General features: G+C 42.9%; 2 protein-coding genes across 3 annotated transcripts; one reads left to right on the top strand and one right to left on the bottom strand.

The window, feature by feature from the left end:
- Positions 1-618: 618 nt before the first annotated feature.
- Positions 619-13407, top strand: prkg2 (protein kinase cGMP-dependent 2). Of its 2 annotated transcripts, XM_077522633.1 has the most exons (19): positions 621-967; positions 1708-2174; positions 3512-3678; positions 4902-5015; positions 5449-5554; positions 6796-6859; positions 7113-7190; positions 7260-7354; positions 7420-7488; positions 8053-8151; positions 8233-8383; positions 9341-9477; positions 9855-9944; positions 10014-10155; positions 10797-10960; positions 11027-11149; positions 11259-11321; positions 12475-12541; positions 13111-13407. In XM_077522633.1, the coding sequence occupies exons 2-19, from the start codon at positions 1774-1776 to the stop codon at positions 13204-13206; spliced, it is 2226 nt and encodes a 741-aa protein (XP_077378759.1). In that variant the 5' UTR covers positions 621-967; positions 1708-1773; the 3' UTR covers positions 13207-13407. The 2 variants fall into 2 exon arrangements, with proteins under 2 accessions (XP_077378758.1, XP_077378759.1); XM_077522632.1 differs by lacking the exon at positions 13111-13407 and having other exon boundaries at positions 619-967; positions 12475-13094.
- An 890-nt stretch (positions 13408-14297) lies between these two features.
- On the bottom strand, positions 14298-21127 carry bmp3 (bone morphogenetic protein 3). The gene is made up of 3 exons (XM_077522618.1): positions 20515-21127; positions 18705-19600; positions 14298-16224 (listed from the first exon to the last, which is right to left on the bottom strand). The coding sequence occupies exons 1-3, from the start codon at positions 20726-20728 to the stop codon at positions 16033-16035; spliced, it is 1302 nt and encodes a 433-aa protein (XP_077378744.1). The 5' UTR covers positions 20729-21127; the 3' UTR covers positions 14298-16032.
- Between the last annotated feature and the right edge of the window lie 942 nt (positions 21128-22069).

The following is a 22069-nucleotide window of genomic DNA, read 5'->3' as shown; positions in this document are numbered from 1 at the left end:
ACAAACAAACAAAAAATGACTTACGATACATGGCCTTTTTTTTTTTTTTTTTTAAGGCGCCTTACTATACATGGTCATGAAATAATAATAATAAAAAGGTGCTTTACTATACATGCATGGTTGTTTAAAAAAAACACCTTACTATATATGGTCGTTAAAAAAATAAAAGACGCCTTACTATACATGGTCATTAAAAAACTTACAATATGACATGGTTGTTGAAAAAAAACCGCCTTACTATCCGTCGTTTTTGTTTTTGTTTTTTAAAATAAAAGCTTTACTACTATTCACGATCACTTACAAAAAATAATCAGCCTTAACTAAAAAAAACAAAAAACCCACCTGACTCTGAATTTGAGTCGGTCAATTGGTCATGCTGCACGGCACTAATGTGAAGGATATGACGTTTGTGTCAAATCTGTTGGCCCTCTGGGGGCCCCTGCTGGCTATGGGGCCCCAAGCAATTGCCTGCCTTGCCTAATAATGGCGAAACGACGCCTCATAGTCGTCTTGCTGGCCTGGCACTGTTCAGGCAGGCGAGTATTGATGAGCTCACATTTGGACGCCTGCCAGCTTTTCGGTGGCCTCAGCCATGGAATGAATGTCTGCCGGGCACGCACACACAAATAGATCAACACGTACGCTATTGTCGTGAGCGTCTTAAATCCGAAATATTGCGGACAGCTTTCTGTTATCGTTCCTTATGGACGTTCTCCTTCTAAACGCACGCGAACATCGAGGCATGCGCGTGGGCGCGTGCACGCGTGAGCGTGCTCAGCCCCGGCACGCAGTGAGCATGCGCGAGGCGAGCGGAGTCGAAGAATAGGAGAGAGAGAGAGAGAGAGAGAGAGAGAGAGAGAGAGAGAGAGAGAAGAGGGGATGAGAGAGGAAAGAGCCGCGAGGCAGTGGATGGAGCGCGCCGGCTTGTAGCGGCCGGGACTCGAACTCGGATCTCGTCACTCGGCAGGTATGGGCGCGGCTTCCGGATGCCGTCGCGTCATTTCGGTGACGTTGTGTACATATGTTGCGCGCGTGACGTCATTAGATTGTGGAGGCTCACTTGCATGCTGAGCGGGAATCACAATTGGCAGGAACAGGAACAACGCTCGCATTGTTTCTGTGGAATTCCTGATTTGTGTACGTGGGTGTCAGTCTGTGTGTAGGTGTGTGTAAGTTTTGTGTATGCGTGTCTATGTGCAAATGGGGTGTGTGCGTGCGCATTTGTGCTGTCTGTCTTTTATTTTGTTATTGTAAGCGTGTGTGCATTTTTGTGTGTTGATCGTGTGTTTGTGTCTGTGTGTCAGTATGTGTGGGTGTGTGTGTGTGTATCTGTGCGTGTTGTTAGGGTGTGTGCGTCTCCATCTGTGTGTGTGTGTGTGTCCAATTGTAATTTGCTGTCACCAGAAGACGTCACAGTTGCTCAGGGTACAAAAAAATAAAAATAAAAATAAATCACTGCCAATCACTGCTCACCTGTTTTCTGATTCTGTCTACTTTTCTGTCATGCGATGATGGCAAGCTGAGCCCGTCCGGTATTTGTGATGTCATTTTCAGTGGACATGTGGCAAAATGTGTATGTGTGTATTTTATTTAGGAGCGTCTGCTTGTGTGTTTGTTTGTTTGTTTGTCTTGCGCCAATGTGTGTTTGCGAGTCCTGATTGATTGTGTAACCTAACACTTTGCCGCCTTCTGAATTATGAATGACAGCCGCGTTCCTCTTCTTCTTCGGCGGGCTTCCTCCCATCTCGGCGCTCCTGTTCCTGCTCTCCGAGGATGGGCAACGGCTCGGCCAAAGGCAAGCGCCGCAAGCGGCCCTCGCCGGACCCCCTGAGGGCGCGCGTGGAACAGCTGGAGCAGGAGGTGCGCAGGAAGGATCAGGAACTGGCCACCCAGGAGCAGATGCTCAAAAGTCTGCAGGAGAAGCTGGCTGTGCAGGAACAGGCTCTGTCGCAGCTCGGCCACGAGCTGCGGAAAAAGCAGCAACAGGGTGAGGTCCAAAACGGGAACGAGGACCGAGCATCTGCCGGCGTCCCAGGGGTTCACGTCAAGGAGACCCTCAATAAGAGGAAGGGCGCCAAAGCGGGTGTGTCTGCCGAACCGACATCCCGAACCTACGACGGGAGCCACCTGCCAAAGTTCTCCTTTGACAAGGCCCGAGTACCCAAAGAGTCCAGGTGAGACGCGTTCATCAACACTTTACATGTTCTTGTGACAGACGCGAGATTTGAGCAGAATTCTTTTTCCAGACAATAAAACTCCGCAAAATCCTTGTTCCTGACAAGTGACTTAAGTAAAGTTCTTGCTCCTGACAGGTGACTTTACCGCAGTTCTTGTTCCTGCAAAATAGTTCTACAAAGATCATGTTCCTGACAGTAGGCATTAGCCAAGTCCTTGTTCCTGACAAGTGACTTAAGTAAAGTCCTTGTTCCTGACAAGTGACTTAAGTAAAGTCCTTGTTCCTGACAAGTGACTTAAGTAAAGTCCTTGTTGCTGACAAGTGACTTAAGTAAAGTTCTTGCTCCTGACAGGTGACTTTACTGCAGTTCTTGTTCCTGCTAAATAGTTCTAAAATGATCTGTTCTTGGCAGTAGGCATTAGGTAAGTCCTTGTTCCTGATAAGTGACTTAAGTAAAGTTCTTTTTGCTGACAAGTGACTTAAGTTCTTGCTCCTGACATGTGACTTTCCCGCAGCTCTTGTTCCTTATAAATAGTTCTACAATGATCTTGTTCCTGACAGTAGGCATTAACTCAGTCCTTGTTTCAGACAGGTTACGTTATAGAATCCTTTGCTCCAGAATTTTTCTGACAGGTGACATCCCTGTTCCGGATAGGTGACTTTTGCCAAGTTCTTTTTCCTGACAGCGGACTTGAATAAAGTTCCCCAATGATTGAATTCCTCCCAGCTGATTTTTCCAGATTTCTTGTTCCTGACATTAGCAAAGTCCTTGTTCCTGCCAACTTGAGTTTGACAATTTTTTTTCTTCCTGAGAAGTGACAGTTCTTGTTCCTGTGAGGGACAGCCAAAGTTCCTAACTGCTGACTTTTATCAGCGTTCTTATTCCTGCCAGTTGACTCTGCAGTCTTTGTCCCACGCAGGTGAATTTAGCAAAGTTCTTGTTCCAGACAGGTGATGGAAATCATGTATTTATTCCTGCAAGAGAATAATCTCAAAGTCCTTGATGGTGATTTTAGTAATGTTCTTGTTCCTGACAAGTGCTTTTCCAAAATTGTGGTTCCTGACAGCAGATCACACAGGAAGTGACATCACACAGGATGTGACACCTTCCTCCCTCCACAACTGTGATGACTTTTTAATTTGGATTATTTTTTTTTTTGTTCGTGGTCGTGGGTGTGTGTTTGTGTGTTTTCACAGCAGACCAAATCTTTTCTCCAGCGCCAAAGAAACGTTGAGTCACAGCAACGTGGGCGACCAATTAAGTCGCCAACGACATCCAACTAACTCCTCCGTGTTTTTTTTTTTGCACACATTTTTTTTTTCTGTGTGTGACAGTGTGAAGAAGCAGCTGGTGGAGGCCCTGAACAGGAACCAGTACCTGAAGCGTTTGGAACCGCAGCAGCTCCGAGACATGGTGGAGTGCATGTACCTGCGCACGTACCAGAAGGCGGATTTCGTGGTCCAGCAGGGAGAAGCTGGCAACCATCTCTTTATCCTAGCAGGTAATACTCTGTTCTTGTTCCTCATTGTGGCCAAAGTTAGTGTGGCTCGAGCCGAAACCCTGTTCCGGACAGGTGCTTTTATCAACGTTCTTGTTCCTGACAAGTGACTTTACAAAAGTCCGTGTTCCTTATGAGTAACTACACCCAAAGTTCTTATTCCTTTCTGAAAGTGCCTGTTCCTGACAAGAGACGTTGTCATGCATGCATGCCCATGCACAATTTGACATAAACAGACAAACACGCTCGGCTGAGCTTTACGCGTTCGCCAGATCGCCAATGGCGACTAAAAACCGCGTCGTGCGAATTCAGTTTAGGCTCCCGTTCGCTCGGCAATGGCGTCCTGAAAATGATTGCAATCGGAAGAGTGCGCACAAGACTCGTGACAGCACGCGTTCATTTGGTGACTGAATGCAACGAAGACGGCACCGTTAGCACTTAGCGCTGCTCAAACATCAGGATTTCGCAGAGAGTATCGTGAGACCTCTTCCATACTTTCACGTTACCCATTCCAGTGTGCAATGAGTTCACTTGCGTTGACTGTGGCTGTTAGCATAGCATGTAGCTTGTTTGCGATCCAATCACGGCAGATAAAAAGCCTTTGATCGCCGCAAATAGTCTTAAATTGGGAGGGGGGTCGCTGTGTGTGCTTGTAGCGGACATTGGGTTCCATTATCTGTGCCGTATTTTCAACAATCAGTCTTTAATCACGATGCTAAAATCCATTCATCATCCCTGACTTTCTTTTTCGGCTGTCTCAGTTGAAGTACGCTGTTACGTGGGCGCCACCCGGTGTTCAAACTGCGACATCACAGGTTGTGTTGAACTCCAGATAAATGTGAGCTACTGTACTCCTAAACATACTTGAAGCATTCACTGTTGTATCGAACGTCGTATAAGTCCTTGCACTTGCCTTGAAAAAGCTTATGCAATCACATAGCTTGAATGGGACATTTCATGGCCCCTGGATATTTTTCTTTCATTTTATTAATGTATTTAGTTTTTTTAAATTAAATTTCTTATCAAAGGGTCAGGCTACCTCAATTTGCCATGTTATGAGCCTAGTGGGCTAAATCTGGTGGGCCTTCATGCACACACAAACACTACATAAAGGCATACATAGGCATCTGTTCTATAAAAGCATGACTATGATGTGTGATACTGTCATGTAATGTGTGTAATACATTAGTTTATTCTCTCTCTCTCTCTCACACGCACAAACGCAGATGGAAAGTTGGACGTGTTCCAGCAGGACACACTGGTGTCATCGATGGCGGCGTGGACGGCGTTTGGCGAGCTGGCCATCCTCTACAACTGCTTGCGCACGGCCTCCGTGCGAGGTAAACACGCTTTCAAGCTCCCTTCTCGCTAACGCTAATGCTAACTTCCCGCCGGGCGACATCCCTTCACTTCCCCATTCCAAATATAAAATCCAAAGTCATTCTGTCTGCAAAAATCTGCCAAAACTTGGCTGAGCGTCTTGTGTAAAATGTTGAAACTAAAAGTCTTCACATCCTTCTGAGCACAAGCGATGAGCTCATAAATCCAAAAATCGGTTCTTTCATAACCATGTCAAAGTCCTTTTTTCAAATGTTTTTTTTTTTTTTTCACAAAAATTGTTTCACTTTAAAATGGAGTGTCCTTTTTCAAAAAACAGTTTTCTTTCCAAAGTCTGGCGAGGTCTAAATCAAAGCAGATACAGGAAATCCAGATCCATGTGCTTTGTTCCCCCAAAAAGTTTTTTTTTGTCTACCGTCTTTGTTTCCACGGCAGCTGTGGACAAAGTGTGCACGTGGGCTCTGGACCGCGAGGCGTTCCAGAACATCATGAGGAGAACGGCCGAGACGCGCCACCACCAGTACCGACATTTCCTGCGCAGGTTGGTTAGCGCCCCGTGGCTAAAAGCACGAGCGTCCACCTCAGTATGAAAAATGACTAAATATGGCCTCGTGTGACAGATGTACGAGTTTCTGAATGTTTCATTGGATTGTACATGTTACGACTACACTGCCTCAAATCTGAATTAGATCTGGATTAAAACTATTTACACTGCCTCAAATCTGAATCGGATCTGGATTAAAACTATTTGTAGTAGGGTTTTATGGATTGAAATTAGGATTTTAGATATATATGCTAGTTTGCCTGCTAGGTTTAGGGTTGTAACCTGGTGTTCAATTGGCTTTTAAATGCTATATTTACGCTGGTTTTGAATCTGAATCAGATCTGGATTAAACGTGGTTACAGTGGGGTTTTAATGTTTAAAGTGAGGATTTTGAGACAGGGTTTCTCATTTGTTTTATGGATTGAAATGCAATGCCAGTTAGCTTGCTATGTTTAGGGTTGTAATCAGGTGTTCAATTGGATTTTTCCATGGTATGTTTACACTGCTGCTAAATCTGGATTAGATCTGGATTAAATTAATTGGACATTTTTATGGTTGTATTGGCATCAATTTGTCACATCTTAGTTGGGGTTTTAATTTAGGGGCTAAATAATGTTTTGGCATGTGAAGATTGGGTTTCAAACCATTATTGGGGTTTCAAAGTAGGGTCCTGGTTTTGAGTTGAGTGCTTCAAACCTGCTTTAGGCTTTCAAATCAGAGTTTATAGTCTGGATTGGGGTTTCAAAGTAGGGTCCTGGTTTTGAGTTAAGTGAGTGCTTCAAACCTGCTTTAGGCTTTCAAATCAGAGTTTATAGTCTGGATTGGGGTTTCAAAGTAGGGTTTCAAACAAATTCAGTGAGGGTTGAAAACGATGTAAGGTTTCAAGGTTGAGTTAAATTTCCTAACTAGGGTTTCAAACAAATGAAGTGATTCGAGGGTTAGGTTTTTAGGCCAGGGTCATGGTTTGAAGTGAGGTTTTCAAGGTCCTTGCTTTAAAATTTCAATTTAAGGTTTAAAGTCTGGATTAAGGTTTCAAACACATTTTCTAATTAGGGGCAGGGTTTTAAATGAGGGTTTTTGAAACGTAAGGTTTCAACTCAAGATAGGTTAGGGTTTGTAGCCGGGTTTCAACTAGATGTTCTAATGGAAATTACATGTTACAGTTACATTGTGGCCAAATCTGGATCAAATGTGGATTGAATTTGATCTTACATTTTGTGTGTGTGTGTTTCCATCAGTGTGTCACTTTTGGCTAATCTGCCTGACGACAAGCTCAGCAAGATCGTGGACTGTCTGGAGGTGGTAAGGTTCTCACGCAGCATCAACAATCATCAATTCAAATTGTGGTTAGAGTTTCAAACCAGGATTAGGGTTCCAAATAAAAGCTAGCGTTCATGTTTCAATTTAGAGTTACACTTTCAAGCCAGGATTAGCGTTTCAAGCTTGGTTTAAGGTTTCAAAGTAGGGTTTCAAATTGGGGTTTCAGGTCTGGGTTGTTGGTGTTTGAAACAAGGGCTGTTTTATTCTTGATTCCGAACCTTTCCCTTCCCGTCAGGAATACTACAACAAGGGCGACTACGTGATCCGCGAGGGCGAGGAGGGCAGCACCTTCTACATCATTGCTCAAGGAAAGGTAAGGCATCTACTGCCAACTTCCTGTAAACACCCTATCATCAATAAAAGCTGCTTTTCACCCCCACAGGTGAAGGTGACCCAGACCACGAAGGACCACAAGAGTCCCCGGGTCATCAACACGCTGAAAAAAGGCGACTACTTTGGGGAGAAGGCGCTCATCAGGTAGCCGTTAGCTTCCACACGCTAATCACGAATGCTAATAATACTAATGCTATCGTTTGCTTTAGCGACGACGTCAGATCCGCTAACATCGTCGCCGACGAAGACGGAGTCGAGTGCCTCCTCATGGACAGACAGTGAGTCGGAGTGCATGACAAGCACCGTGTTGTTCAGTGGTAGGGTTTCAAATTGGGGTCTAGGCATAACATTATCATTTGAAACTAGGGTTTCAATTAACTATTAGGGTTTAGAGCCACAGTTAGGGTTCTGAATTAGGTTTGCAAGCCAGTATTATGGTTTCAAATTGGGTGTAGAGCTAGAGTTAGGGTTTTAAATTAAGGTTAGGGTTTCAAATTTGACTTTCAAACGATGTTGGGGTTTTTAAAGTAGGGTTTCAAAGCCAGTGTCATGGTTTCAAAATACTGTTTCAAAACAGAGTTACAGTATCTAAATTATGGTTTAGAGCTAGGGTTATGGTTTTAAATTTGGGCTCGGGCTTCAAATTGGGGTTTTCAAACCAGGGTTTGGGTTTTAAATTATGGTTCAAATTAGAGTTAAGGTTTCATATTAGGGCATCAAGGTTAGCTTCAACAAATGAAGGTGATAAAAAAATATATATACTTTGATTTATTGTATCGACTGCTAGTAAGCAAGTCAGTTAGCGTGCTAGTTAGCGAGCGTAATGTTGTTGGCGGTTCCAGGACTTTCAATCAGACGGTGGGAACCTTCAACGAGCTCCAGAAGTACCTCCAAGACTACGTGGCCACGCTGGACCAGGACGACATGAAACGAAACGCCAGGTACGGACGGCGCTCGCTCGATCTGTCTCGCACATTAGTTTGACGGCGCGCCCGCGTTCGCTCAACTATCGTCCTGCGCAGGAGGTTGTCCTTGCGACGCCCCAGTCAGACGCTGCCCCCCGACGTGCTACGTCTGAAGGAAATGGCCGCCGCCTTCTCGCCGTCCAGACCGCTCGACCACATGGACGTCGTGGCCACGCTCGGCGTCGGCGGATTCGGACGAGTGGAGCTGGTACAACCAAACGCAACGAACACTCCCGTTTTAAATTTAAATTTTACAGACAAGTGGATTTTTGGAGGGGAAAAACAATATTATATATATATATATATATATATATATATATATATATATATATATATATATATATATATATATATATATATATATTATTATTATTATTAAAAAAAATAGAAGATAAATAAAATAAATAAATAAATCTTACATAATAAAAGCCAGTTTAGGCAAGATTTAAAAAAAAAAAAGAAAAGAAAAGAAAGAAAGAAATGCCTGCAAATATTGTAATATACAGAGATTAAATAGATTTTTAGAAGTTACCCAAATCCGTTTTTAAGGGGAAAAAATAGTTCCAGGCAAAATGTAATATTTTACAGACAAGCGGATTTTGGAGGCGAATATATATATATATATAATAGAATATAAACCAATAAAATAATAATCTTACGAAATAAAAGCCAGTTTAGGACAATATGGCAAGATTAAAAGATTGTACTTTTTAATAAAAAAGGGTCAAAATCCTATTTTTTTCAAAATCAATATATTTGTTAGTATCACACAAATTAGTTTTTTTAAAAAAAGTGATTTTTTACGTGTTTATAAATTTATAAAAAAAAACAATAGAAGAAAAATCAAATAAATAATAATCTTACAAAATAAAAGCCAGTTTAGGCAAGATTAAAAAAAAGAAAGAAATGCCTGAAAATACTGTAATATACAGAGATTAAATTAATATTTGTATTTATTTTTATTAAATTCATATTTTTAAGGAAAAAAAAAGCAAGATTTTTTTTTCCCCCCGAAAGAAATCACCCAAATCCCTTTTTAAGGGGAAAAAATAGTTCCAGGCAAAATGTAATATTACAATTTTTTTTTTTTTTCAATAAAAAAAAAAAAAAAAGATTTTTCCAAAAATGGCGATGACAGGAAAAGTTGTTTTTGTTCTTTTTTCAGGTGAAGGTGAAGGGCGAGGACGTAACGTTTGCGCTGAAGGTGATCAAGAAGAAGCATGTGGTGGACAGCCGGCAGGAGGAGCACATCCACTCGGAGCGCCGCATCCTCGCCGAGGCCAACTCGCCCTTCGTTGTCAGGTCGGGATCGTGGCGCAACTTTCACACTTGCTTGACAAAATTCAGGAGCCAGATGGACATGTCGTCCTTCCATTGACACTACATTGGTGCCTTGACCAACACCTTCAATTTTTTGTAGTTCGTTCATTTTTCGTTTTATTATTATTTATTATATTTATTATTTTTATATTTTAATTGATTTTTGTTTTATTTTAATTGAACAGTTAATCGGTACATATGAGCTTTTTTAAAAATGGGCAAAAGAGGTGGATTATTTTTCTCCAATTTACATAACACATTCAAAATAAGGCAAAGATGGCGACGTTCAACCAGTAAAGCAACTTTTAGCGCCATCTAGCGAGCCGACAGACTTTGACTCTGCGATTCTTTCACTCCAGACTGTTCCGAACATTCCGAGACGACAAATACGTCTACATGCTGCTGGAGGCGTGTCTTGGAGGAGAAGTCTGGAGTCTTCTCAGAGACAGGTAGGCTCGCCAGACGGTCTTTTGTTTGCCCTTTGACTCAGCCGCTCTCTCTACTGGGACCCTCCTCAGGGAGAGCTTCGACGAGACCACCTCCAAGTTCTGTGTGGGCTGCGTCACCGAGGCCTTAGAGTACCTGCACCGCAAGTCAATCCTCTACCGAGACCTCAAGCCGGAGAACCTCATGCTGGACTGTGAAGGCTACGTCAAGCTGGTGAGTGGTCACACAGATTGCATCCAAGAGGAGACTGCGGGCCAAGTTTAGAAGGTGTAATAGCATCCGGGGCTAAGCCACAGCCTAAGAAAACATTTATGTTAAGAGTGCTTAAGGAGGCACATTGTGATCCAAGTGGAGACTGAGGGCAAAATGCAGCCAAGAGGAGACTGCGGAGTAGCATCAAGAGCTAACGTACAGCCACATGATAAGCTAATTAGCATGCGTTAGCATGCATTGACATTAGTAGATCATGAGACACATTGTTATCCCAGAGGAGACTGAGGGCAAAGTGCAGCCAAGTGGAGAGTGTGGAGTGGAGTAGCATTGCAAGCCAAAGTACAGCCACATAATAAGCAAATTTCACCATGTGTTGCCATGAGTAGACTACAAGACAAATTTGAGCTAAGAGAAGATTGAGGGCAGCGTGACAAGGTGACATGGTGAATGTACTCAACCCATGAGTGGCCATGTTATCCAAGAGGAAACTGAGGGCAAAATGCAGCCAAGTGGAGACTGCGGGGAAGCATTCAGCAGTAAGGAACAGGAACATTAGACTAATGAGCAACCAGTAACGGTTAACGGAGTGAAATACAGTCAAGCGGAGACTGCGGAGCCTAACATTTAGCCCATCTCACTAGGTGGACTTCGGCTTTGCTAAGAAGATGCGCGGGGGCCAGAAGACGTGGACCTTCTGCGGGACCCCCGAGTACGTGGCCCCGGAGATCATCCTCAACAAGGGCCATAGTCTCAGCGTGGATTTTTGGTCCCTGGGCATCCTGGTGTTTGAGCTTCTGACTGGCAGGTGAGGTGCGCACCTCCAAGCAACAAGCCCCTCCCCCCCAAACGAATTTGTGCTGTGCTCCGCCAGCCCCCCCTTCACAGGAAGTGACCAGATGGCCACGTATACCGTCATCCTGAAGGGTGTCGACAACATGGACTTCCCCAAGAAGATCGCCAACCGGCCCGAGGACCTCATACGCAGGCTCTGCAGGTCCCCCCGCTCGACATGTCGCCACGACAACGACGATGACAACACACGCAAACGCGCTCACGTACACGCACGTTACAACTAGACGCTTGTCCTTCTTGCTCGTCCTCAGGGGGAATCCCGCACAGCGGCTGGGGAACATGAAAGGCGGCATCGGCGACATCAACAAGCACAGGTCGCACGCACACACAAACACAAAAATCACATTTGGTTGAGGAAAAAGAAATGGGATCAGAATTCGAATATTAGGTTTTGCACAAAAATTGTAATTTACAAGTGACTTTTTTTTTTTTTTCTGAGTAAAAATATAGTCAGAGAGACTTTGGGTGAACTTTAATATTCCATGATTTAGGTTTTTTTTTCCCCCCCCATTTTTCTTTTAGAGCCGAAATGTAATAAAAACTAAAAAAATAAATAAAAAAATAAAAAAAATAAAAAAATGGACTACTACATCTTTTGAAAGAAAATTGCAGTTTACAGGATTAAAGTGATTTAAAAAAAAATAAAAATAAAAAAATAAATCAGAAAAAAATTAATACCTAATTAAATAAATTGTGATAACTTTTAGAAGATTTACGTGTTTTTAATAGAAAGAGCAATATATTTTTCGACTTAAAATGAAAATGTTAATTTACCAAATTAAAGTGTTTAAGTAATATCACTTTTTCACAAAAAACTGTAATTTACAAGTGACTTTTTTTTTTTTGTAAAAAACATTACATTTATACAAACTTTGGGTGAACTTTGTAATATTCCATGATTTATTTATTTATTTATTTTTGGGGCGGGGGGGGGGGGGGGGGGGGGTAATCTTTTTTTTTTCCCTTTTAGAATCGAAATGGGATTTAAAAAAAAAAGTACTACTACATTTTTTACTACAAAAAAAAAAAAAATCAGAAAATTAATACCTAATTAAATGTGATAATTTTTATGAGATTTTACGTGTTTTAAATAGAAAAAGCAATATATTTTGACACAAAATGAAAATAGTAATTGACAATTTTGTGGTATTTTTTTTTAGAGAAAAAACTAATGCTACATTTAAAATGTTCTTTTTGAAGAAAATAAGAAAATATTAATTTATCAGGTACAAAAGCCTTCTTTCACATATTTAGAGAAACGTGATAAAAATAGTAACATTACAATATGAATGTTTTTTTTTTTTTTTTTTAAAGAAAAAAAAGTACCATATATTTTGAGAGAAAAGCGTGATAAAGTTATATTGGAGACCTTTTTTTTTAGGGTGCTATCTTACTGTTTGAAAGCGCTATATAAATAAAGATGACTTGACTTTAATATTACAAAAATGAAAGCTAGCTTGTGTGCAGGTGGTTTAACGGTTTCGACTGGGCGGGGCTAAAGGCTCGGACCCTGGCGTCGCCCCTCAAACGACACGTAAGTTTTTGCCGTTCCGTTTTCAATACTGATCAACACTTTTCCAACTTAAACAAGCCCGTACTGAAAGTACTCACGAGGTGGAAAGAAATCTCATACTGCCATTTAAAAATACTTACGCCCAATATGGAAGTAACTGTAATTGTGGAAATTTGCACAATTTAACGTTGAATATCAACATTTCCCCATTCATTTTCAATGGGACAGACGTTGAACTTTTTCTAAATATCACTTTCCACGCCCACTTCAGTACATTTAACTTATCACCATTACCAGGTGTCTGATACTGCTCGTTGGCACAGTTGGTAAAGTGCATTGTCCAGTAACCAGGAGGTTATAATTTCACAATATATATCTCAATTTACTTCATAAGCATGCCACATGATTTCAAATCTTAGCATTCAGCTATTAGCATTCACACACAATTTCTCCAGAAATTGCACTTAGTCTAGTCAATATAACACTCAGTGAATGTATCCGTAACGAAGTATTTAAAGTTAGGGAAGTCGATAACTGGACAAGAGTGGGCCAAGGGCAAAAGTTGACCTTGGCTTGATGTTGCGTTTCAGGTGTCGGGTCCTCTGGATCACAGCCACTTTGACGTTTATCCTCCCGATGACAAAATCCCCCCCGATGAGCACTCGGGATGGGACGCCGACTTCTGAGTGCAGACGGTCGTCGTCCTCACCTTGCTTGGCACAAAAGTTTCACCTGGACAGAAGAAGAAGAAGTCGTTTTCGTATTTGGTGACTTTGTGGAAGAACAACATCTTGCGTCTTTTAGTCTCTGGTGCAACCATCAAAGTGGATTGTTTTATAAATATAGGATTGTACATTTCAATAAATGTTTTTATGGCATTACATGAAGTACACGGTATGTTTTTTGTTTTTTTCCTTCAGTACACAATATTTTCAATGGAATTAACTTTTTTTTCCTTTGCAAAATGCATCAAACCTTTTGAAAGAATGGGACTATTTTATAAAGACCGTTTCTTGGCCAAAAATGATTTTATCGTACTTTATCAGTTTATTTTCCAACTTTTTTAAGAATTCCTTTTTTTTTCCCCCTACAAAAATACTTTTTTTCTTAAGCAAATGAAAATATGACTTATATTTGTAATATAACTTCTATAACGATATTCACACGGTAGTTCAGGTTCCAGGCCTCATTTCAAGCAGCTGATATTAGTATTGGCTGCCCTCTTGTGGCCGTTTTACGATTAAGAGCTAGAACTGAAAAGAATAGAAAATTGTCATGAATTTCATGCAGCAAAAATACTATATTGGGGATATATCAATATTTCTTTAAAATTTGCTGTCATTGGCTTTTCTTTTATGACTAAAAAATTAGTAGCAGTATCGGTATCAATAGTGAACAGTTGAGTATTTATACTGGTATGAGTCTTGGAAAATAAGACGGCGGCATCAAACATACACATACAATACACATTCCGACAAAATTAACTTTTTTTTGTTCCTCATGAGAAAAACTATTATACATTGTTAAAAAACAAAACAAAAAAAACAGACTCCAAAATGAAGACTTTTTTTTTTCTTTTTTTTTCAGAAAGATTCCTGAAAAAAAAAAAATGTCTCCCAAATGTAATTGTTTCCCTCAGAAACATCACTTCATGGATGAATTTGTGGTATAAAACTAGATTAAAAAATACAATTAAATATTCAGAAATATATTTTTAAAAGAAAATATTTAACTAAAGAAAAAAAAGATTTTATTTTTGTTTTTGCAGATAAATCACTTTTTCCCACAATAAATACAACTTTTTCCTCTGATTTTTGAGCAATACGACTAATAGTACATTTTTAACAAAATACATTTTTGATTAAAAAAAACAAACAAAAGTTAATTTTTCCTCACGCACACACACACACACACAAGAATTTGAAAGTGTGGCCTTTGTGCATCCTTTAATTCCGTTGTGAGTTGGCGGCTTTGCCCAGGTGTCGAGAGGTCAAAGGTCAAATGTCCGTGGCACGTGAAGACCCCGCCTCCCTCCTTCCACCAGATAGACCAAAATAAATAGTTTGAAGACATTTCCATATACAAATATACTTTCAAGCAAGCTTATTGTACAAGCCTTTCCTAACATTTACACAAAAGAAAACAAAACGCCCGCATGCATCGCTAACAAAAAGTACAAAATGTATCAAATGTTAGTGCCCCCCCAAATAAACATCTATTGACACAAAATAAATGTCTCTGAAATATCAAAATTATTTGAAATATATTTCTATACTTTTTAAGAATAAATTCCACAATAGTATCTTTTATTACAAAGTTTCCAAAGATTTGGAAACAAAAGGCACTTGTCAACAAACAGTCATCAGCTGCAGTATATACACCAAAATGTACAAGATGGGAAAGGTTTGGTTTGCATAAATAGTTGTTTTGGTTCTTCATCTTTCAAATACAACCTGAGGTTGTCTTGTTTTGATTTAAAAAAACAAACAACACAAAACACCTCAGAACCACACACCTGGATGACGCTGCACAATTAAGTTATATAACAATTAACCATGAGGAAATGAGGAAAACTGAGGTGTGCACATTTATAATCGCCCTTTTAATTCCATTAGATCATGTTTGCATATTTAAGCAGTGATGCCTTGAAATTGAACTTTTTTGAAGGGGGTGCGGGAGGTGCACCTGTCGATGAAAGGGGGGGGGGCGGGGCGGGGGTGGCTTTAGAAGTTTACAATCATGGAAAAATTGTATTTCCTCTTGATCATGTTTGCACAATTAAACCTGATAACTTAAAACATTTTTTAAGGGGGTGTGCCAACTCTGTGGCTGAAAGGGGTGTTTTGTTTCAAAAGCTTCGGGATGGAAATGGATTTGTGACTTTGGGGAAATACTGACAGCTGATATGGTGAGGCACACCCCCTTAGAAATATCAGTTTTTGGAACCAATAAAGTTATACAATGAAGGTATGTTGTGGGAAATACACAGCAACACAGGATTAAATGTGGTATGTGCACTCCCGGAGGTGCATAGGGAAACGTTGTCATTTTAATTCCTTGAACATGTTTGCACGATTAATCATGATGTCTTTGAAACAGCTTTGCTTTGAGTTTGTCTTTTAGGAAGGGATGCACGGCAGACCAGGTGTCTTTTAAGGTGGTGCGCCAACTCTGTCCATTGTGGTGAAAAAGTTTAGGAATAGAAAAGGGTGCATGGCTTTTAAAGTTGAGGATGGAAGGAGGTGCTTATCTTCACAGGTTTGGGTAAAAGCTGTCATGGCTGATGAGAAGAGGTGCGGCCCGTCAAAAGGAATTATCCTTCAGTGTTCCTCCTTCATGTGACCACCTTCCTTGCCGTCGTAACCTATAATCACATTGCGCACCCTCTTCCAGTGCCCAGTCTTTCGGGTCCCTGTGTCGACGTGAGCGATTTCAAAAAACAGAAGAGGAAAGCATCTTTTCTGGATTTGCTTCCTTGGCGACGGGGCAAAAAAGGGGGTGCGCCAAGGGAACTATCGGCATGCGCACGAATCCACCGTCATGTTGGGGTAGACCTTGAGCACCACGTTTTTGTCCTCGTCAAAGAAGAGGATGCTGAGGGAGGACATCTTCTCCGGGACGCAGCACGGCTCCGGGATGCCGGGCACCACGCCCACCGCCCGCACGATGCTCTGGATGGTGGCGTGGTTGGAAGGCTTCAGTGCCTGAAAGCAATACGCACCCCCCCCCAAGAACAACTTTAGTGACAAGACACTTCACACATTTTGTGTAAAAGGCATTGTTTTCACTATAAGACTTTTCTGAAAAGATTGAAAATACAGCCTCGAAAGCAGGGACTCCTGTGTTGTGGTGGTGCGAATGCCCTTCATGGGGGTGCGTGAGATTAAAAGTGTAATGGTGGTGTGGTTCATGTTAAAAATCCAACGGTACGATTAGCTTAACTTTTAACTTAAATTATTAATTTGGAACTACAGTAAATGGTACTCAAAATGTTGTGCGCACCTCTGGGGATGTATTTATAAATGTCCTTGATATAAGAAACACGTTAACGTCACTTGATCAGTGGCATCTTTAAACATAACACCTTTAAACTGACTTTTTGTGTGCCAGGGAGAAGGGGTGCGGCATTTTTTGTCCGGACATTAGAGGGGGTGCGCAGCTTCAAAGGTTTGGTTCAGACTTCGGAATTAAACTTTTTTTTTTTTTTGTTTTTTTTTTTGTGAGTTTTGTGTGGTCAAGAACGGGTACGCCAAATCTGTTGAGATGTTAAATTTGGAGCAGATTAAAAAGTCAAAAGTCTTGTTTAAAGATGGAAGGAAGAAGAGGCGCACAAACTCTATTGGGATGTTGCAGGGGGCTCAAAAGTTTGAGATGGCATCTAAACTTTTTTTTAAGGGTGTGTTTAGGGAACACGGGTGTGCAAACTCTGCTACCTATTGAAGGGCCTGCATAGTTTCGGAAAGAGTGAACTACTTTATTTTTTAGGGTGTGCGTGGGTGTCAGTGGGGGTGCTAGGACTGAGACAAGCAATAGCAAACTTCTCCTGCCCGTGTTGCGCAGTTTGTTCTTGACTGCGTTGTAATCTGCTGAAAAATGGCGCCGTTATTACACACCATTCAAACATTTAGCATTTCTCGGACGTGTTTTTGCCTGTCAGCATCGCCACTATTCCGATCAACATTGCGGAATGCTGAAAGTGGATCTCTGCGACTTTTCCCGCACTTTCAAGGGGGTGTGTCCACTCTTTGAAACAGCAACCCCTGCAGGTTAGGAGGAGTGCGACGCCTCAGGCCACTCCTGGGAATAATTAGTGCGCACAACAAAGGCCGGGAACGCCAAGAGGGAGTGAATTAAGTGGTGCACATTCCGGCCATGTTTCGAATGTTTGCCATCTTATCAGATCGGAAGCAAGTTTGTGTTTTTTTGACGTATCTTAAATGGAAACATGACATGATGCCTTCAAGGAGCTTTCGACTACGTTGATAGCATCTTTGCTGTTTGCATAATTTAAGACACATTGGCTATAGGAAGAAATGTGGCTGTTACTGTTAGCATGATGCTACGTGCTAATGGATCAGCGGAAGCATCAACTCATGTTGATCTGAGATCAGATTTTCTTGTGCGCTACTGCACAACACCGGGTAAAAATGATCCAATATGGCAGCATAAATGTTTTGTTTTTGAACATTTCTGATCAAATGTGCGACATTCATAAAGCTATTATGTAGCTACCTAGCATCGTGACATAAAGTGTCTTGAAGGTTAGTTGGCGCAACTTTTACCGACCTAGCAACCTACCCACATAACTCCATACCTACTGTGCTGTCTGACTGATCAAAGTGCCTACCTACTAAACAACCTAGCAAGCTAGCCACTCACCATCATGTGACATCAGCAATGCTAATAATACGTAAGATAAGGATCCTTTCATTTAACAACAGTTGGTACAACCTTTAGACTAACCTACGCACCTACTAACCACCTACCGACCCAAACAAAAAACAATCGACCTACTTGGAACAACGCTAACGTTTACGTCCATCTTATTATTGTCACATGTTTTTGTAGATACATCATGTAGTTGTTTCCCTTTGTAAAATCCGTTACACCCGCCACACACCGAGCGTTGCTTCTCGATAAGAACAACAGGACTTGCAGCTTTTCCGTTGCAGAAAGTTGGTAGGCGCACGTCGGTAATTTGTTTGCAATAGTCCAGTTCCGTCTAGTTCAGCCACATCGCTCGGCGTGGCAGCTCTTAAGATCAGATATCGTCAAGTAAGTCTGTCATGTAAATCCAATCTAGACACTACATCAGACAGGCAGGCAGACTGGTCCCAACAAGGTGTACCAGCAGGGGCATGATGAACTAGCAGGATCAACAGCATCACTAGTAGTAGTACCTAATTACCGACTAAGCTACCAACCAACCAACCAACCAACCAACCAAGGGTTAGAGCATTTTATCGAATCGACCTAGTCCACTATCACGCCTTTTGAACCTCTCTAGACACCTACTGACCGATGGACCTACCTAGCTACTGTCATCCAAGAAGTTTACAAATGTTTCTGTATCATGTGCAGTAGTCTGCTCGCATTTTAGGGATAATAATAACAGCTCGAGGCACTAGAAAGAAAAGTAGTTCAAGAAAGATCCCGAAGAAGGGAACTAGCAGAAAAGGCACACCTTGGGCATGGGGAACTGGCAGGAACCGGCACAGTAGTAAGCATCAAAAGACTTTGGAGAAATAATCCACTCGCTCCAGCCGATGTCAGCGAAGTCCACTTTGAGGTAGCGCCGTGCGCAATTACGGGGTTCGTTCCACTGCTTCTTCCGAGCCTTCTTGATGGTGTGCTCATCAAACTGCAGCAGAGGCATCTTGTGCCTCGGGTTCTTGCGGATCTTTTTCCGCGGCGGCCGGCGGGCTTGCTTGCTTTGGAAGGGCTCGTAGGGACTGGACTCGTCCCAAGCGGCGGTCTCGTAGGGATACTCGGGTCCGGGGAGCTCGTTGTTCTGAAGCGGAAGCAGGACATTGACAGAGCGCTTGGGCCTCGAGGAGCTCCTCGGCTGTTCTGTCGCGTTCTGCCCACGTTGCCCCACCTTCGGGTCCCCCGTTGAGGGGTTCCGCCTGAGGGTGGCCACCACGCTCTCGGGCTCAGAAATGGCCGAGTCGTTGGCGTACACCAGGATGTAAGGGGAGCGGTCGGCCAGGAGCTCCTTCCAGGGCTGGGGTCCCCGCGAGGCCACCTCGATGCCGATAAGGAGCTGGTGGTGCGCCTTGGCCTGGTTGACCACCCGGGTGATGTCCTTCCACTGCCAAGAGATAAAGTCCCGGTAGTGCGTGGACACGTTGATGCGGAACTGGCCCAGAGTCCTCATCCGGTCCACCTCGGGGGCGAAGCTCCAGATGACGGCGTGGATGTGGCTGTGCCTGCGCGGGCCGCAGCCTTGGGGTCCGGAGCAGGACCTGCTGGCGTTGTGAAGGTCCCCGATGTAGTAGTGCAGCGTGGCAGAGACGACGTCCTCGGACTTGGTGAGTGACGTCAGGTTGAAGATCTGAAGCTGCTTCTTGTTGATCACGCCTGGAAGTACAAACCAGTTGATAAGAGACGACATCCAGACAGACGCACAAGCTAGTTCAACTTTTTGGGTTACAGTTCCTTTCGGTAACCGGTCAAAAATGTTGTGCCCCTGGGTGATGACCTACCTACTACCTGTACACTGAGTACTGGCCAACTATAACTACCTTCCTATCTGGCAACCAATTTTAGGACCAACCACCAACCTACCTACCTCACACCCATTAGTAACCCACTTATTGACCACATTACTACCTACATTTCTACCCATCTTCCATTTTCCAACACCAATTAAAAAAAATATAACATTACAAAATCAAGATGACAAGATTATGACAATACTAACAATGACCAATCCATAAGAATGACTTTGTGTTATTAAGGGGTTGGAAATCGGTAGCTTAATTGTCGGTTTACAAGACAAACTCACGCTATTACTTTTAAGAGGACACCTTTCCCACCCTCCATAATTGCATGTGAGAGAAGCAGGTGTCCCTAATGAAGTGGCCTGCGGGTGCGTGGCTCCTAACGCTCAACAGGGGGCAGCAAACGCAAACAAAAGCAAAATGAGCTTTCGCGACCGACTGACTTCAATAAAACGCAACATTATATCGTAACAAAATATAAAACAAATTAAATACAATTGAAGTCAATTAAGTAGAAAAATTACCTTAAAATGTTTTACAGGGGAATTAACAAGAAAGTCTTTGATGATTATAGGAGAAAACCATTAAAGGTTTACTGGCTCGACAGTTGTGCTGAAGGCAACAAGGTGCAACAGGTGGATGAACGTGTATTTCTTACATCATGCACGTTTCTGGGAAAGTCCACTTTTTGAGCATTTGTGCACCTGTTGACCGTAATGCAATTTCATGGCGCATTTGTGCGCGTCAAAACGAAGCTTGTGCTATACGTACCCCAGTGCGCCTTGAAGCTGCGCACCGTGTTCCCGTCCTTGAAAGCGAATCCCGCCTTGTTGTACTTGTCGTACAGCATGTGCATGTGCTCCGTCACCGTGTCCTGGGACAACCGCTGGTGCGTCGAATCCCCCTCGGCTCGCAGCAGGGCGCAAAATCCGAAACGCGCGCAGCAGCTCCACGCGGACAGCACGAGCAGAACCGAAAAAGACATCCTGGACGACTTTCTGGAATCTTCACGCAAGTTCCCGCAAGCGCTTCCTATCTCCGGCAAGACTGGGCATCACCCGAGTGGGGGAAGCATCACAAACCAGGGAAAGGCACGGGAACGTCCAGTGCAGGTGGCCGAAAATGAGGCGCGAGGTTCGGCTGTGAATTCGCAGGCGGTTGCAGCAGCTCTGATTTGTGAGGAGCGGCGAGGCAGTCAACCGGTCCGAGGCTCAGCTTTCATTGAAACTGCAGGATGTTGACCTCGCTATTATAAGGCTGCTGGAACCAGCTGGCTCTCCCTCTCTCGCTCGCACACACACACATACACATGCGCGCGCACAACGCACACTCACGCGCACTGAAAGAACGCGAGTTTCCTGCTCAGGAGAGTTTTACGCACAAGCACGTCCAAACCATGGGAAAAAAAATGAATGCAGCTGATTCCTTTAAGTTGAATTCAGTGACATTCCATACGTCACTCTTTCCAACAAGCGCACCCATTTCCACATGCTGAAAAAGTTGGCGCACCTCCTTTCCTATATCTCTCCCCACACTTTGTCATGCAAAAAAAGGTGATTTGCACCCCTTGCAAGCATTTGGCGCCCAACTTCTCAGTCTTCTATAAAACCTGTTCAACTACTTACAGAGTTGACGCACCCCTACCTGCCCCCCTGCACATCCTCACAAACATATCACCAACATATGGCGCGCCATCTCTCATCTACACAGACCCTTGAAAGCAGAGGTGCCCAAGCCCGGTCCCGGAAAGCCTCTATCCATGTTTTCCATGTCTCCCTCCTCCAACGCAGCTGAATCCGATGATCAGCTCATCAGCAAGCTATGATAACGATCCTGATCTTGAATCAGGTGTGTGGGTGGAGAGAAACATGGAAAACAGGCTGGATAGCGGCGCTCGATGACTGCACTTGGGCACCACTGCTTTAAAATGTTTAGTGCAGTATTTTCTGAATTCCCTTTAATCCACCTTGAGGGTTGGCGAACCCCCTTGTCCATCTTTGCAAGCATTTGCCCCCCCCCCGCCCGCACACACCCTCAAAAAATTTTGTAGTTTGCCCCCCCCAAACTCCGTGGAACATCCTGACAGAGTTGGCATATCCTCATTCACACTGCGCACCCTCCATACAACAATTTTTGAAGCCGTGCACCCTCTTCAACATCCAAATACAGTTGGTGCACCGCTCTTTCCTGCAACATCCCCTCAAAATCAACAAAAGTTCAAAACAAGGATCTTTATAAGCAGAAATCATGACATAAACGTAACAAAAGTTGCACCAGACTGACAATACTTTTTAAATCTCTTATTATGGCTCCCCCTCACCGCCAT

The sequence above is a fragment of the Festucalex cinctus genome, chromosome 5 (genome assembly GCF_051991245.1).
Source record: "Festucalex cinctus isolate MCC-2025b chromosome 5, RoL_Fcin_1.0, whole genome shotgun sequence".
Lineage (NCBI taxonomy): Eukaryota > Metazoa > Chordata > Actinopteri > Syngnathiformes > Syngnathidae > Festucalex > Festucalex cinctus.
This window is presented reverse-complemented; position numbering and strand designations above follow the sequence as displayed.